At 34.7% G+C, this 13,782-nt stretch overlaps 1 protein-coding gene across 1 annotated transcript; it reads left to right on the top strand.

The window, feature by feature from the left end:
- The first annotated feature begins 5,214 nt into the window (after positions 1–5,214).
- Positions 5,215–8,237, top strand: LOC109218213 (classical arabinogalactan protein 9-like). Its single transcript, XM_019382563.1, has 2 exons — positions 5,215–6,019; positions 7,939–8,237. Exons 1-2 carry the CDS (start codon positions 5,414–5,416, stop codon positions 8,020–8,022), a joined length of 690 nt encoding a protein of 229 aa, XP_019238108.1. The 5' UTR covers positions 5,215–5,413; the 3' UTR covers positions 8,023–8,237.
- Positions 8,238–13,782: the final 5,545 nt, after the last annotated feature.

The raw sequence follows: 13,782 nt of genomic DNA, 5'->3' as shown, positions 1-13,782 counted from the left end.
ATATGCAGCAGTTTCATATTCATTCCACAAATGTCCAAGTCGACTACATGGCTTCACAAGGCACTTCACATATTACTGAGAGCCAAGAAGTACCTGAAAAAGAAATTAGAGCAAAGAAAGATGAGGTAAACCAGCAGCAGCAGAAACGTGCAATTCAGTAAATCACCACAGCATATTTGGCTCCCTCAGATCATTTTTGAACCCCAGAATGAACCAGAAAATCTTTTGGAAGTCTCAAGCTATTACTAACAATAAACTTAAATAATAATTCCCAGCAATTTAAGTCAGAATGATGCAGAAAACTTCTATATTTCTTCAGAGTATCCAAGGCTGCCTTCAAAATGAATCCAAGAGGTCTTTAAATAAGCAGCCTAAGGCAACCCTAGCATGAATAACTATTTCTTCTTTTAACCCTTCAATTCTTGGTTGTTTTACCCCTTTTACCCTTTTAAAAATATCTGAAACCCCCTGCTCTTAACAAATCAGCTCTCATCTTATCCTCTAGAAACTTCCTCATAACAGAAAATTATTCCCTCAAATCCCAAATGCCCAAAACACCCCCTGACATCCTTGTTTTTACATTCAGAATGCCAACCTGGGTCAAATTAACCCAAGACCCGAAATGAACGGGTCTCTTAACTGGGTCAGTGATGACCACAATTAATACAAGAACCCAAACAATCAGAAATGATTAAACACACACACAAAAAAAAGATCAAATCCAAAAAATAGAAAACAAACCAAACAATTCAGACTTTACAATTAAACCTAATTTAGCTACCAAATTAAGATGAATTCGACTACTAAGGAAAACAAGACAAAACAATGAAGCAGATAAAAATAAATTAAAACAAAACAGAAAATACTACAATGAACAAAAATCGTGAGAAAAAAGAGAGGAAAATACCAAATCACACCGGAATGTCTTGACAACATGAAACAAATCGACGAACGAAGACGGGAGTAAACATTTGGCTGGAGTCCGATGAGTTCGTCAAAATCCGGCATCCTCGGAATGAACTAATATCAATGCTAATCGATTGCTCTCGTTAAGAGCAATCGACTAATGTAGATTATAGGTCAACACGAGTCGGAACTTGCGCGGAATTAGAAAAAGAGAGAAAATTAGGGTTTGAACTTCCTAGATTTGGAATTGGGGAAATTTTGTTGTGATTTTTGGGAAATAGGTGTGGGGATAGGATTTAGGAAGGCCTGGGGGTCGCGTGGTATGAATTTGGGGTGGTTTGGAGGCTGCCGCCGGCAGGTAGGAGCTTGGGAACCTCAGGGCGGCGCTAGGGTTTTAGGGTTAGAGACGAGAGAGACTGAGGGGTGTTTGGACTTGGGGGGGGGGGGGGGAACCTGGATTCGGACAATTTTATATTTAGGGATACTTAGTTCCCAGCCGTTAGATCAATGGAGATCAACGGCTGGGATTCTAAGAGGGGAAAATGACGTCGTTTAACTAACAGGGGGGGCATTTGGACCGGGTTACTGGTTAGGCTGGGGCGGGTAAGTGAGAAGAAAAAGGGTTTGGGCTAGGGATTTTCTTCTTGGTCTTGGCCCAAATGGGTTTTCAAGACCAAATTCCTTTTCCTTTCTTTTTTGTTCTATTATTCTTCTTTTTTTTTTCTTTCGTTTCTATAATTAATTAAAAAAAATCTAAATTAGCCTCTTAAATTAAACTAAGCTGTAAAATTAAGCTAACTACCTACCAAGATATTTATGAAAGTTAATTACCCCTAAGTTAAAAGAAGAAATTACTAATTTAATACTAAAAGACTAAAAATGCAAAAATAAACCAATTTTTGACTTTTAATTTAAATAAAGCAAATAATTGACTAATTAACCTTAGAAACACAAAAATGACCTAAATGCAATGCATGGTATTTTTGGCTTTTCATGATTTCTAACAAAATAAACATGCACGGAACATGCAAATAATTAGCACAAATTCTCACAAAATCCTATAAAATTATAAAAAATGGAACAAAATTGTTTTTTCTTGTATTTTATGGGAGTAATTCACATAGGGCAAAAATCACGTGCTCACATTCACTGTCTCGTTGTATTCCATGAATGTATTCATATATTTTTTTAGTTAATATAATTTATGTATTCAGATGTATTATATAATTTCTCTGAAGATTGCTATATTTTTGGGGTGTTTTTCGGTTGAGAATCTTTTTTATAATTGGAAATAAAAAATTTCTGTGTTACAATTGAATTTGTTGAGTTATATTAGGAGTCTATTATGTTAATTGATTCACTTTCCGTTTAGAAACAGCGTAATCCCCTGTTTCACGCCGTGAATACAGTCGATTACAATTATCTGTCCAGCTGTAATCCCATGTTTCATGCCATGAATACAGTCAAATACACTTGAATACAAAAATCTGCCTAGTTGTAATTCCCTGTTTCACGCCTAGAAATGCTACTGTATTCATGAATACAATAGCTTAAATACATCGAATACACTCTAAAAAAATCTGAAAATATAGCTACAAGAGGTAATATAGTAAATGGTAGCTACAACTAGCTAATAACCACTAAAACATAGTGGTTTCTGAAAGTTTCTCTAAAAGATTCTGGAGACTAGACTACCATACCCCTTCCTTCCCTGGGCTTCTCGATATCTATGCCTTATAACTTGATACATAGCCTGTTTGGCTAAGTTTTTCAAATCCTAGAAACACTTTTTTTAAAATTTTTTTTTTTTCAAAGTTAAAGTGTATGGCCAAGTTTTTATAAGAAAAAAAAATTGCTTTAGAGGAGAAGCAGAAGCAATTTTGGGAAAGCAAAAAAAAGTAGTTTATCTCCAAAAGCACTTTTTTGGAAAGCACTTTTGAGAAAAATACATTTAGAAGCAGTTTTTAAAAGCTTGGCCAAACACTAAATGCTGCTCAGAAGTGCATTTCAAGCTGATTATCCAAACACAAATTGCTTCTCAGCGAAAGTACTTTTAAAAAAAGCGCTATTGAGAAAAAGTACTTCTCAAAATAAACTGATTTTTTCAGCTTGGCCAAACATGTTAATAATCTTTTTTATTTTTAATGAAGTTCTTGAGCCAGTTTCAAGAGAAAAAAAAAAGGTATTTCTTATAAGCAATCATCGTCTTAATTTGTATGAAAAACTTCTGGGATTTTTACATTAAATAGCCACTCGTCCAAAAAAAAAAAAAAAGCTAATAAAGATATAATTTATGTATAATTAGTATATAATTTATGAATATTGATTAGCGGAAGTAAATATTTTTGTTCAAATGGAAAATGTGTTACCTTCCCAAAACATTACGAAAGGCTTTCAAATCCAAAGGAGCTCGCCGTCTCCTTCCAACTCCTTTATTTAAAAGCATATGATATTAAATTTTGAAAGAAGAACAAGGAAAGAAACAAGGCAACGGTAAGGATGTCACATTATTTCAAATCATTACTAGTATACAGATGTCAAGAATAAAGTATAAACAGACACAATTCCTTTTACTCTACGCGATTTATACCTAATAAAGGGACCACCCCATTTTCCATTCTCGAGCTTGCTAGGTGCCAGATGTCGCATTATGCATATTGGAAGTGTGATTTATAGGTAACTTGGCTATTCAACATTTTTATTAATGATCACATATTAACCATAAAGTTGACTTTAATTAAGGTCAGCTCAGCTAAAGTTTCCATAAACTACTCATGGTAGGAACAACAATGTTGAATAGCCAAGTTACCCTCTTCAGAAAAGTAAAGTCTTTTATCTCTCGTAATTACTTTTGAGGTAAAAGTGATTTCATGTTAAATTGTTTTGATTAAACCAACAAGTATTGTGATTAAACGTTTACACATGTTACCAGATGTTAAAATTAACCTATAATTCTCCGTAATTAAATGGTCACATGCTATTATTGAACCTAACAGAGCATTTTAACGGAGAAATAGCAAAATGACAAGTTGAAACTTCCTGTCTTAGTATGCCTTTATGTCATTTTGTAAAAATTATGAATAAAGAATACCAGCACATCGTTTTGAGGTCGCGCTTTAAACCAAGAAAAACACCCAGAATATAACTTGGATCTTATTAATTACCCCATCTGGATTTTATCTTGCCGTAAGTTACCCTTTCTTATTAACGAGAAGTTTTATTTTGTGTATCACACAACTTACATTAGTTGTGTGAAGCTCATTTTTATCTCACAAATTTGTGGACCCCTATCTTACAACACTTTTGGGTTCACAAAAATCTGGGTCCACAAAACTGTCAGACAAAAAAAATGCCTCATACAACTAGTGTCAGTTGTATGAGACACAAAATAAAATTTTTCCTTCTTAATGGTACAACTTAGTTGAACAAAGTTATATATAGTTCTGCCGCAGTTCATGGTACAGGTTTTCCTCATTAACTATTTTCCATTGCCACGTGTGAGACAGTACTACGATTTCCAGTCTAGTGCATGTGGAGAAATTGTTACTAATCTGAGTTTGAAAGGATCAAGTTGATTACTAGTTTAGACCTTACTAGTTTGTAATAACTAAACCTCATTTTTTTGGGATCAAATCTACATGTGTATGTACAAAAGAATACATAACATAACATAACATAACATGTGCATTCCCACATTACCACATTAACCATCGCAATGCGACGAGTGCACCGAATTTGTGCAGCCAAGCCGGTGACATTTTTTATTTTATTTCTCATTATATGTCTGGTATTCATGTTGGCCTGACCAACTCGATTCGCCTTGTGTAATGTCCATAAAACAAAAAGGAAACAATTTTATTAGAATGCCGGTTGCATATACCTCAACTATTATACTAGGTTTTGCTATCTTACACCAACAACAACTATCAAATAACTTTTCATTGCTATCTTACACCAACAACTATCAAATAACTTTTCACCACCATTAATTCATACCATTGAAACGTTAATTTACTAATTCTATTTATTATAAATAATTATGTATAGTTAGTATGTCTCAGGGTAATTTCGTAGAATCATTTTATAATGCCACTTCATATATTTTGATGTAAAACTACAACAGAGCAGTAAAAACCCTAGCTACCTTTAAGACAACAACAGAACATCATTTGATTAGTACTTTAATATTTATGAAAGCAGTAATGGAGATCACATGATTATCCAAGTGGGTCCCTAACTCCCATCCCACACAACCAACTCCATCAGATCGTACAAACAAACGCCAACTACAGATCTGTTTGGTAGTCACAACTTACTTCTGTACTAAGTTGTAGAAAGACCTTATACCTTTCTACTTTCCTTTTCCTCCCTTTTACTCTTTTCCCAAACAACCCCTATATATTACCCTTCCCTTCCTTCTCTTTAATAGCCGCAGACTACACTTCTCTCTCTTCTAATTAAGTAGTTTTATTTATTGTGAGCGCACAAAACAAAACACATTGTGAAAATGGATCGGAAAAATGCTATTTGGATCGGTTTTATTTGCATTATAATCGCCGGCGTTGGAGGTCAAGCTCCGGCCACGTCACCTAGTGCCACTCCAGCACCACCAACACCCACTACCCCATCTCCTCCTACTACCCCTGCACCTACTGGTTCTCCTCCGCCAACTCAACCACCTCCAGCATCTTCCCCACCGCCGGCAGTTTCATCTCCGCCACCTACATCAACTTCACCACCTCCAGCTGTATCAGCTCCACCACAAGCTACACCTCCACCGGCGGCTACTCCTCCTCCAGTGAGCGCACCACCACCGGCTAGTCCTCCACCACCAGTTAGCGCTCCACCACCGGCTACTCCTCCACCTGTGGCTACCCCACCACCTCCCGCTACTCCACCTCCCAGCCCTCCTCCGCCAGCTGCTGCACCTGCACCAGTTGCAACCCCGCCAGCTTCAACTCCGGCTGCTGCACCTACAACTGTAGCCACATCTCCGGCACCATCTCCATTGGGAGTATTGAGTCCTCCAGCACCTCCCATGGGTGCTCCATCCCCGAGTACTCTTTCAGCTTTTTCTCCTGCTCCAGCTCCATTAGGAGTCGCCACTGATCAGGTATTTTTTCACTCAAATCTCGGTTTACAGTATATAGATATGCTCTCCTCTTGCATTATATATATCCTGTTAATAATGTGCTCTTGATTTTTTTTCATTTTTCCTTTCATTTTCTGATTTCATAGCATTATAGCTTGGATCATACTTCTAGTTTTACGACACTATTATACTCCACTATTTACGTTGTCTTAATCTTTCTGTTTTAATTTTCTTTTGTTTTTGCAATATTCCTGTAATCAATATGGGAAGAGATTAATATAATAACAACAACAATAATAATAATAATAATAATAATAATAATAATAATAATAATATGAAATCAGAAATAAATATAAATAATCTGATTAATTAAACTCTTTTCTATATAATGTTATTATCTTAAGGTGTATGCAAAAGATTAGAGTGATAAGTAAAAGGGTAGGAAAGAGTAGTAGTTTATGTTTTAAAATACTTTTAAAACCTGTAATTTTAACTCTGTTATGAGATTACGCGTCATACGATAAAGAAATGAGGGGTTTAGAGCTAAATAATTTTTAAATGTGTAGTAATTAATATGGAGCGCATAATAGTCAAAGTTAGTATAGGTATTCTAACATGGACTAGTTTCTCGGGAAGTGTGTCTGTGACTGTGAAAGTCCAGCCCAATATTGTCGATATAGGAATTTGGGCCTAGTGGGATCAGGTGTGGTCGGGAACATGTGAGCTTTGTCGACGCTTTAGTCTCTGATTAGTCATCAGAGTTTTTCATACTATTTTATGATTATTCACTGGGGACATGTCACGTGCTTTTTCTGCTTGGCCATAATGACTCTGCCCCAATCCTGAATATCATTATACTAAACCTGCTCAAGTTATAGAAGAAATATAGGGGTAAACTGGGTAAAATGGAGCGAATAAAGTTTTATATGTGAAAAATGTAAAATTAGAAGATACATAAAGAATAATGGTGGGTAGCAAAGCCTATTCAGATTTCAGAGAGAATATAAAGCCACATTGAACCCCAAATATCCCCTATTTTGAACTTGTTTGGTTTCTTATGCACGTGTCAACTTTTCATGTCCCCAAAAAACTCAAAATACATAGTTTACCCAAAAAAGCTCTAAACTCAGTATTCATTATTAGATCAGATCTGATGCTGCTTGAAAAACATTTGGGATTATTTTATAGATTTTGAATGTATTTGGATTCTTATGCATGTGCCAACTTTTTATATCTGCACTCGGGCGGATTTAGGGGCGGAAAGGGGTTCACCCGAACCCTCTTCGCCAAAAAATTATACTGTATACATAAGTCAAAATCTGTATTTTACCTCTATATATTATGTTTTGAATATCTTTGACAAAGTTTAAAAACATAGCCTAGTAGTCAAGGGGGTTCAAAAGTTTTTTAAGGTCATTGGTTCAATTCCCACTAGCTACAATCTCTTTTAAATTTTTTAACTTTTTCCTTTTTTGAACTCCCTTAACGGAAATCCTACCTCCACCACTGTTTGCACTAAAATTCGTACTCTCTACAGATTGATAATGATCAGATCAGATCTGATGGTACTTGATAAAAAATTCTTGGTTTATTTTACATTTCATGAATTATCTTTGAGGTAGACGCTTAAATTCTTTCAGCAGTATAGTGAAAGATGATATTCTGTTTATAAAATAGTCTCATCTCATGGTAATGCTAAACCAAATTTCACAATCAAATTGAGTTGGTGATGTCTAGTTATTATATAAAGTGGCTTCTTGTGAGCAATGTTAACTTTATATGTTGCCAAAGCACTCTCTAGTCTCTAGCTAGCTATATATGTTGTTTAGTTTAAATTGTTAATGATTATAACAAACGCCTTAGTCCCAAGTAAGTTGGGGTCGGCAAATTGTTACTAATTTCATTTTCTTATATAATTCGATACATTTTCTAATATGCAGAGTGGAGTGGAGAGCCTGAGGTTTTCAAAGATGATTATGGGAAGCTTGGTATTCGGATGGGGTGTCTTCTGCTTGTTGATTTAGAACTATGTTTTGATCAAAACTACTTTTGGCACTATATATGTATTGCCATCTCTTTAGCTTAGGAGGAGGATGATGGCCTATTTTTCTCATCACATGTATTTGCGGATTATACATTCACTTGGATTCTTTTTGGAGATTTCTTGTTGAGGGGAGCTTTTGTATTTTTGGACGGTTGTTTTTATATTTAAACTATTATTAGCTCTTTCACCATTTCATGTTTTCTTCTTATATATTTCTCACCTTCATGTCCATGCCTCCGCTTTCAAAACCTCACTTAGTCCTATAGCTGGCTATCAAAATGGACAAAATCGTTTAAATTCTATGCACGGGCGATGTTAAAATTTCACACTATTAAAAGTAATTGAAAGTGAATACCCATAATCAATGGAATTTGTTAGGTAGAAATCAAATACAATGATTTAGATGATTTTCAATTGAGATTTGGAGAGATTCCTTCTTGATTGGTATTGCTGAAAGGATTTTGTGGTTCTTAGCTTTTATTGCATTTGATTTCAACCATGAGAAGATTTTTTAGTAATAGATGTAGCCTTTAAATAGCCCTTTAGAGTCCATTGTAAATCATCGAGAAGTCAATGACAATTCTCTCCTTAAGATTTTCTCCGTAAACACTTGTTTCTTCTCTGTTCAGGCTTTCCTTTTTACTTGTTTCTATTTACTTGATTGTTTTCTTTTTTTCTCGTCGTACATCGATTTGTAACCTAGAAATAAGGCAATTAGAGACCTTCTCCAACATGTCAAATTGCATTGACTATGTAAAAAATTATGTATACCTTCCGTGAAATGTGAATATAACTTAAATCCTATGATAAAATCTTATGGAATAAATGAAGGCACTGGCAAATCGTTTGTCTGCCTGCTTTTGTGATATTCACCTTAGTAATTCCCTGCTCTGCAAAGGCTAAAGTTACTTTACTGAAAAGTGAAAACTGCAGGCATATTGATCTTCGACCAGACGATGATATCTTTTGTCCAGGTAAATAAATCTTTCTAGTTGTATGCAGAAAAAAATCTTAAAAGTTAAAACTTCGAATATCTTATCTTATATTATTATGAGTATAAATGTTTGAGAATAAAGTGGCACACCTATATATAAGTATACCTCCTAAACTACAAGCTAGTTTCAGACTGTTCAAAATTGAATCGCATAAATAATTCGAATAGAAAAAATTGTTACCATTAATTTATGTATTGGGTTTACAATTCGGAATAAAATGACATATGACTAATGGGTGGTTTAAGTGTGGTCAACTGAACACTCTTCGCCGAAAAATTATTTTACGTATAAAGTAAGATATTACTTGTTATTAATTAAATTAGACTTTGAATATCCTTGCATAACTCTGGTAAAAGATGTTATTGAATTTCGCTATTGATCATCGACTCGGATACAGTTTGATCAATTACTTTATCAGTTCAATTACTTCGTACAGTTTGTGTTAAGTAAAAGATTCGTTTGAAAGGGTACTATCAACTTTTCTCTATTCAATCAATCAATTAAGCATGTGTCAATATTACGTGTTGTCCTAATTCTTTTTATCATATTTGGTTTTTCTATCTCTTAAATAAAAAGACAACTTGTTTACTGGGTTTACTCATTATATAAGGAAATTATAAATCTTTCATATTTGGCTAGTCCTTTTTCTTGTAGGAAAAAGTTTGGACGATCTTTCCTTCTCATTCAGTAGTATCCACAATATAGCCACAAGGGGTTTGAGAGTCTTGTTTAGGGGGAGAACTTTACAGGACAAGTGTTAATATATGTGTCACTTGTATTGCCTCTTCGTAAGATTGTTCTTTCAATCTTTTGTACTCTCTTTTATATAGTGGATTGCTCATCTCCGTCGTGGACGTAAGTCAATTGACTGAACTACGTTAAATATTTGTGTCTCTTTTGGATATTTCTCTTTTGTTGTTTGATTTATCGTCGTTCAAGGTTTGTTTTACTAGATTCCGCATGACACCTGATTATTTCGGTTCTAACAAGTGGTATCAGAGCGAGGTTCAAGGTACGTTCATCTTGGCGGGTTTAGTTATAGCCGCAATATATTTGACGATAATCGTGATTTTTATCTGAGAAATTTAACCGATGCGCTACGCGCGTTGAGACAAACTTTGTGGTGGAGATTTGGAGATGCGACCTGCTGAAGGTTATGTGAAGAAGGTGGATAAAGTTTATTTTGTCCGAAAATTCATGCCAAGGGGGAGAATTATTAGGTGTTGTCCTAATTTTCTTATCATATTTTGTTTTCATATCTCTTGAAGGAATGACAACTTGTTTACCATAATTGGATTTTCTTTATTGTATAAGTAAATTATAAATCTCTCATATTTGGCTAGTCTTTTTTCTTGTAGGAAATGTTTGGACTTCTATAAATTGAGGATCCTTCCTTCTCATTCAGTAGCATCCACAATGTAGCTATAAGGGGTTTGAGTCTTGTTTAGGGGGAGAACTTTATGGGACAAGTGTTAGTGTGTCACTTGTGTTTGCCTCTTCGTGAGGTTGTTCTCTCAATATTTTGTAGTCACTTTTATATAGTGGATTGCTCATCTCCGCCATGGACATAGGTCAATTAACTGAACCACGTTAAATGTGTGTGTCTCTTTTTGTATATTTCTATTTTGTTGTTTGATTTATCGTCGTTAAATGTTTGTTTTACTAGATTCCGCATGACACCTGATTATTTTGGTCCTAACAAATACCAAATATTACCAGTTCTACAGGCTCCCTTCAACTTTGAACACAAAATAAAATATAAATAGATGATCTTGAATTGGAGATGATGGGCTCCGGGCGTGTTTAAATTCATTTTTCACGGGCTAGTTATAGACTGGGTTTGAAAGAGGAACCTTTTGCTAGCTTTCTTTGTCGGGCTTCACAAGTAGTGGCGACTTGTTTATCGGGATCTTTACACCAATAGTCGTTCATATTTATTATTTACTTTTTCTAGTCATATACATAAATTATAAATTAATTATACATATATAATACATCCATATATTATACCTCCATCAGCTATTTTTAGCTTAAGGGTGTGTTTGGTATGAAGGAAACATTTTCCGGAAAATGATTTCTAATTTTCCCATGTTTGGTTGGCTTAAATATTTTGAAAAACATTTTCCTTATCAACTCATTTTCCTTCAATTGGAGGAAAATGTTTTCCTTATCAAGAGAAGGGAAAACATTTTCCAAAACTCCTTCTTAACCTTCCCCACCCTATCCCCCAACCCACCCCCACACCCCCNGGTTTTTACGTAAAAAAGTAAAGCAACACATTAGTTGCTTTGGGTTGTATCAATTTTTAAAGACTTGGGGAAGGGGTGGGCGAGGGGGAGGGGGGGTGAGGGGGAGGGGAGGGGTGAGGAGAGTTGCATAAAAAATATTTTCCTAAAAAAAATATTTTGTACTCTCTAACCAAACAATAGAAAATATTTTCCGGAAAATGTTTTCCATTCACCAACCAAACAAGAGAAAATAAGTGATAAAACCACTCAATTTCTATGAAAACATTTTTTAGAAAAACATTTTCCATGGAAAACATTTTCCTTCGTACCAAACACACCCTAAGTTGTTGAATGAACGGCTATTTGGGGTTAAAATATCATGGTATAGCCAGTTTTCACACTGGTCAATGAAAAATAGCCAGCGTTTATCAAGTCAATGAAAAATAGCCACTATTTTGCTGCAACAGGGTCCGGTCCAGTATAATATACGGGAGTTCTGGTGCATTTGTGTACGAACTCCAGCATATTATGCTGGACCGGTATACTTTGCTAACTCCTGTAAATTTTGCGGGAGACTGGAGCACCAGTGCTCCAAACTTCAGTATATTATACTGGACAATTATACTTGCTGGAACTCCCGTAAAATTTGCGGGAGTTCCAGCATAATTATGCTTGAACTCCCGTAAAATTTGCGGGCGTATTTTTCCGGATTTTGAACAGTGTTTTCGCTCAGATTTAAAGTGACTAATTTTCGATGACTTTTGAAACTTGGCTATTTTTCAACGACCAGTGGTAAATCTGGCTATTTTTGAATTTCTCCCCCTATTTGGGTGACTTCTTCTTGTTTATCCAGCCTATTTCGGAGCCCACTACGTTGTTGGATGGGGGCTATTTGGGTGAATTCTTCTTGTTTATCCAGCCCATTTCGGAGCCCACTAAGTTTAAGACCGTTGGAATTGGGTTGATTAAATATTCACGCATCTGAAAAGCCTATTACAATCTACCTTACTCTTTTTGGGGTGAAGATCACAAAACTTTCAAATAAGCTGATCTTTTTTTATTTTTGGTTATGCTGATATTATTACAATTTGTATATCTAAATTATTAATTTAGAACCAAATAATGAGATGATTTTGAAATTTTAACCTTTCAGACATATCACCTGTTTAATGGGCAGTTCTTCAAGTTTGACAAATTTTACCCTATGAGGTCATTTTTTAACTTTTGATAGTTGAAGGTTTGCTAATTAGTCAGGTGACCTACCCTAAATGCAAATAATTAAAAATCACGTCTTATAGTATCCTATTTCTACCATTTTATTCTCTTTTTGTCATCCTTCGTCTACCCTTTGCTCCCATTTTCAGAAGACACAGGAGTGACTGTTTGCAAGGCCATGGCCCAAAATTTTTAGTTGATGTTATTATTTTTGAGTGAATAAAATGATAGTTTTTTCACTAATTTTTCGTTATATGCGAAATCTAAAAAATGACAAAATCATATACGGTTTACTAGACATGTAGTGTTAACTTATATTGCACGAGTTCTTTTTTTTTTTTTTTTTATAATTTGAACTCGTAACTTTATAATACGCGCAATCATTGTTAAAATTGCGTCATAGGCTCACCATCCTCTTTGCGAATGCAAAAATTAAGGGAAGTGTAGAATTTAAACTTCGGTAGGAATAAATGATTTTGAGTAGCAGAGGCGGCTCAACGGATCTCGTGGCCTAAGGCGAAATCATATTGAGAGACACTTAAATTTATAGGGAAAATTTCATATTAGAACAACTGGGCTAAGATTCAACATCCAACTCCAATAGGTTCTCAAAATTACTATTTAATTTTTAAAAAAGATTCCTCAAGCTTTTAAATTACTTTTCGAATCAGTAATTGTGACTCAAATATTAATTCAATAAACCAACTTTATTTGGGTGGTGAAAATTAGATTTTTAACAAGCTTAAATATGTGGGTTTAAATTTCGAATTTGATTTTATGAAAAATTTGGAGTGGGTGTTATTTAGACTTGTTAGAAATAGTATAAGGAGGTTGTATATAAAATTTGAAGTCATTTAATGGAGATTTGGACTGGTTTTGAATAAGAATTGCAACTGAAAATCGTGGAAGAAGTTCGTCTACAGACGCTTGTATAAAGGTGTATAAAAGTGTATAACAATGTATAAGGTGTGTTTCTACACTCATATACAATATTATACATGATTATACATAATTATACAAAAAACTAACTTCGTCTTCTTTCTTGCGTCTTTTCTGAAATTTAATTCAAATCTTGCTCAAATCTACTCCAAATCACTTCAAATTTAAATTTTGTACTCCTTTTGATATTTTCAATCAATTAGAACAATACCCAATCCAAACAACTAACAAATTCAAAACAACCCATTTTCAAAAGCAAAGCTTTGAATGATCTTCAATGGTGGACTTCTACTCTTTAATTTTCTTTCATTGCAAGCAGGTGACACAAGAGGAGAAGCAGAAAATGCACGGTCCTTTGAAGCA

The sequence above is a fragment of the Nicotiana attenuata genome, unplaced genomic scaffold, assembly GCF_001879085.1.
Source record: "Nicotiana attenuata strain UT unplaced genomic scaffold, NIATTr2, whole genome shotgun sequence".
NCBI lineage: Eukaryota > Viridiplantae > Streptophyta > Magnoliopsida > Solanales > Solanaceae > Nicotiana > Nicotiana attenuata.
This window is presented reverse-complemented; position numbering and strand designations above follow the sequence as displayed.

Coding starts and splice junctions, on each gene's coding strand:
- LOC109218213 (XM_019382563.1), top strand. CDS start 5,414: ATGGATCGGAAAAATGCTATTTGGATCGGTTTTATTTGCATTATAATC. Junction 6,020..7,938: donor TAGGAGTCGCCACTGATCAG/GTATTTTTTCAC, acceptor TCTAATATGCAG/AGTGGAGTGGAGAGCCTGAG.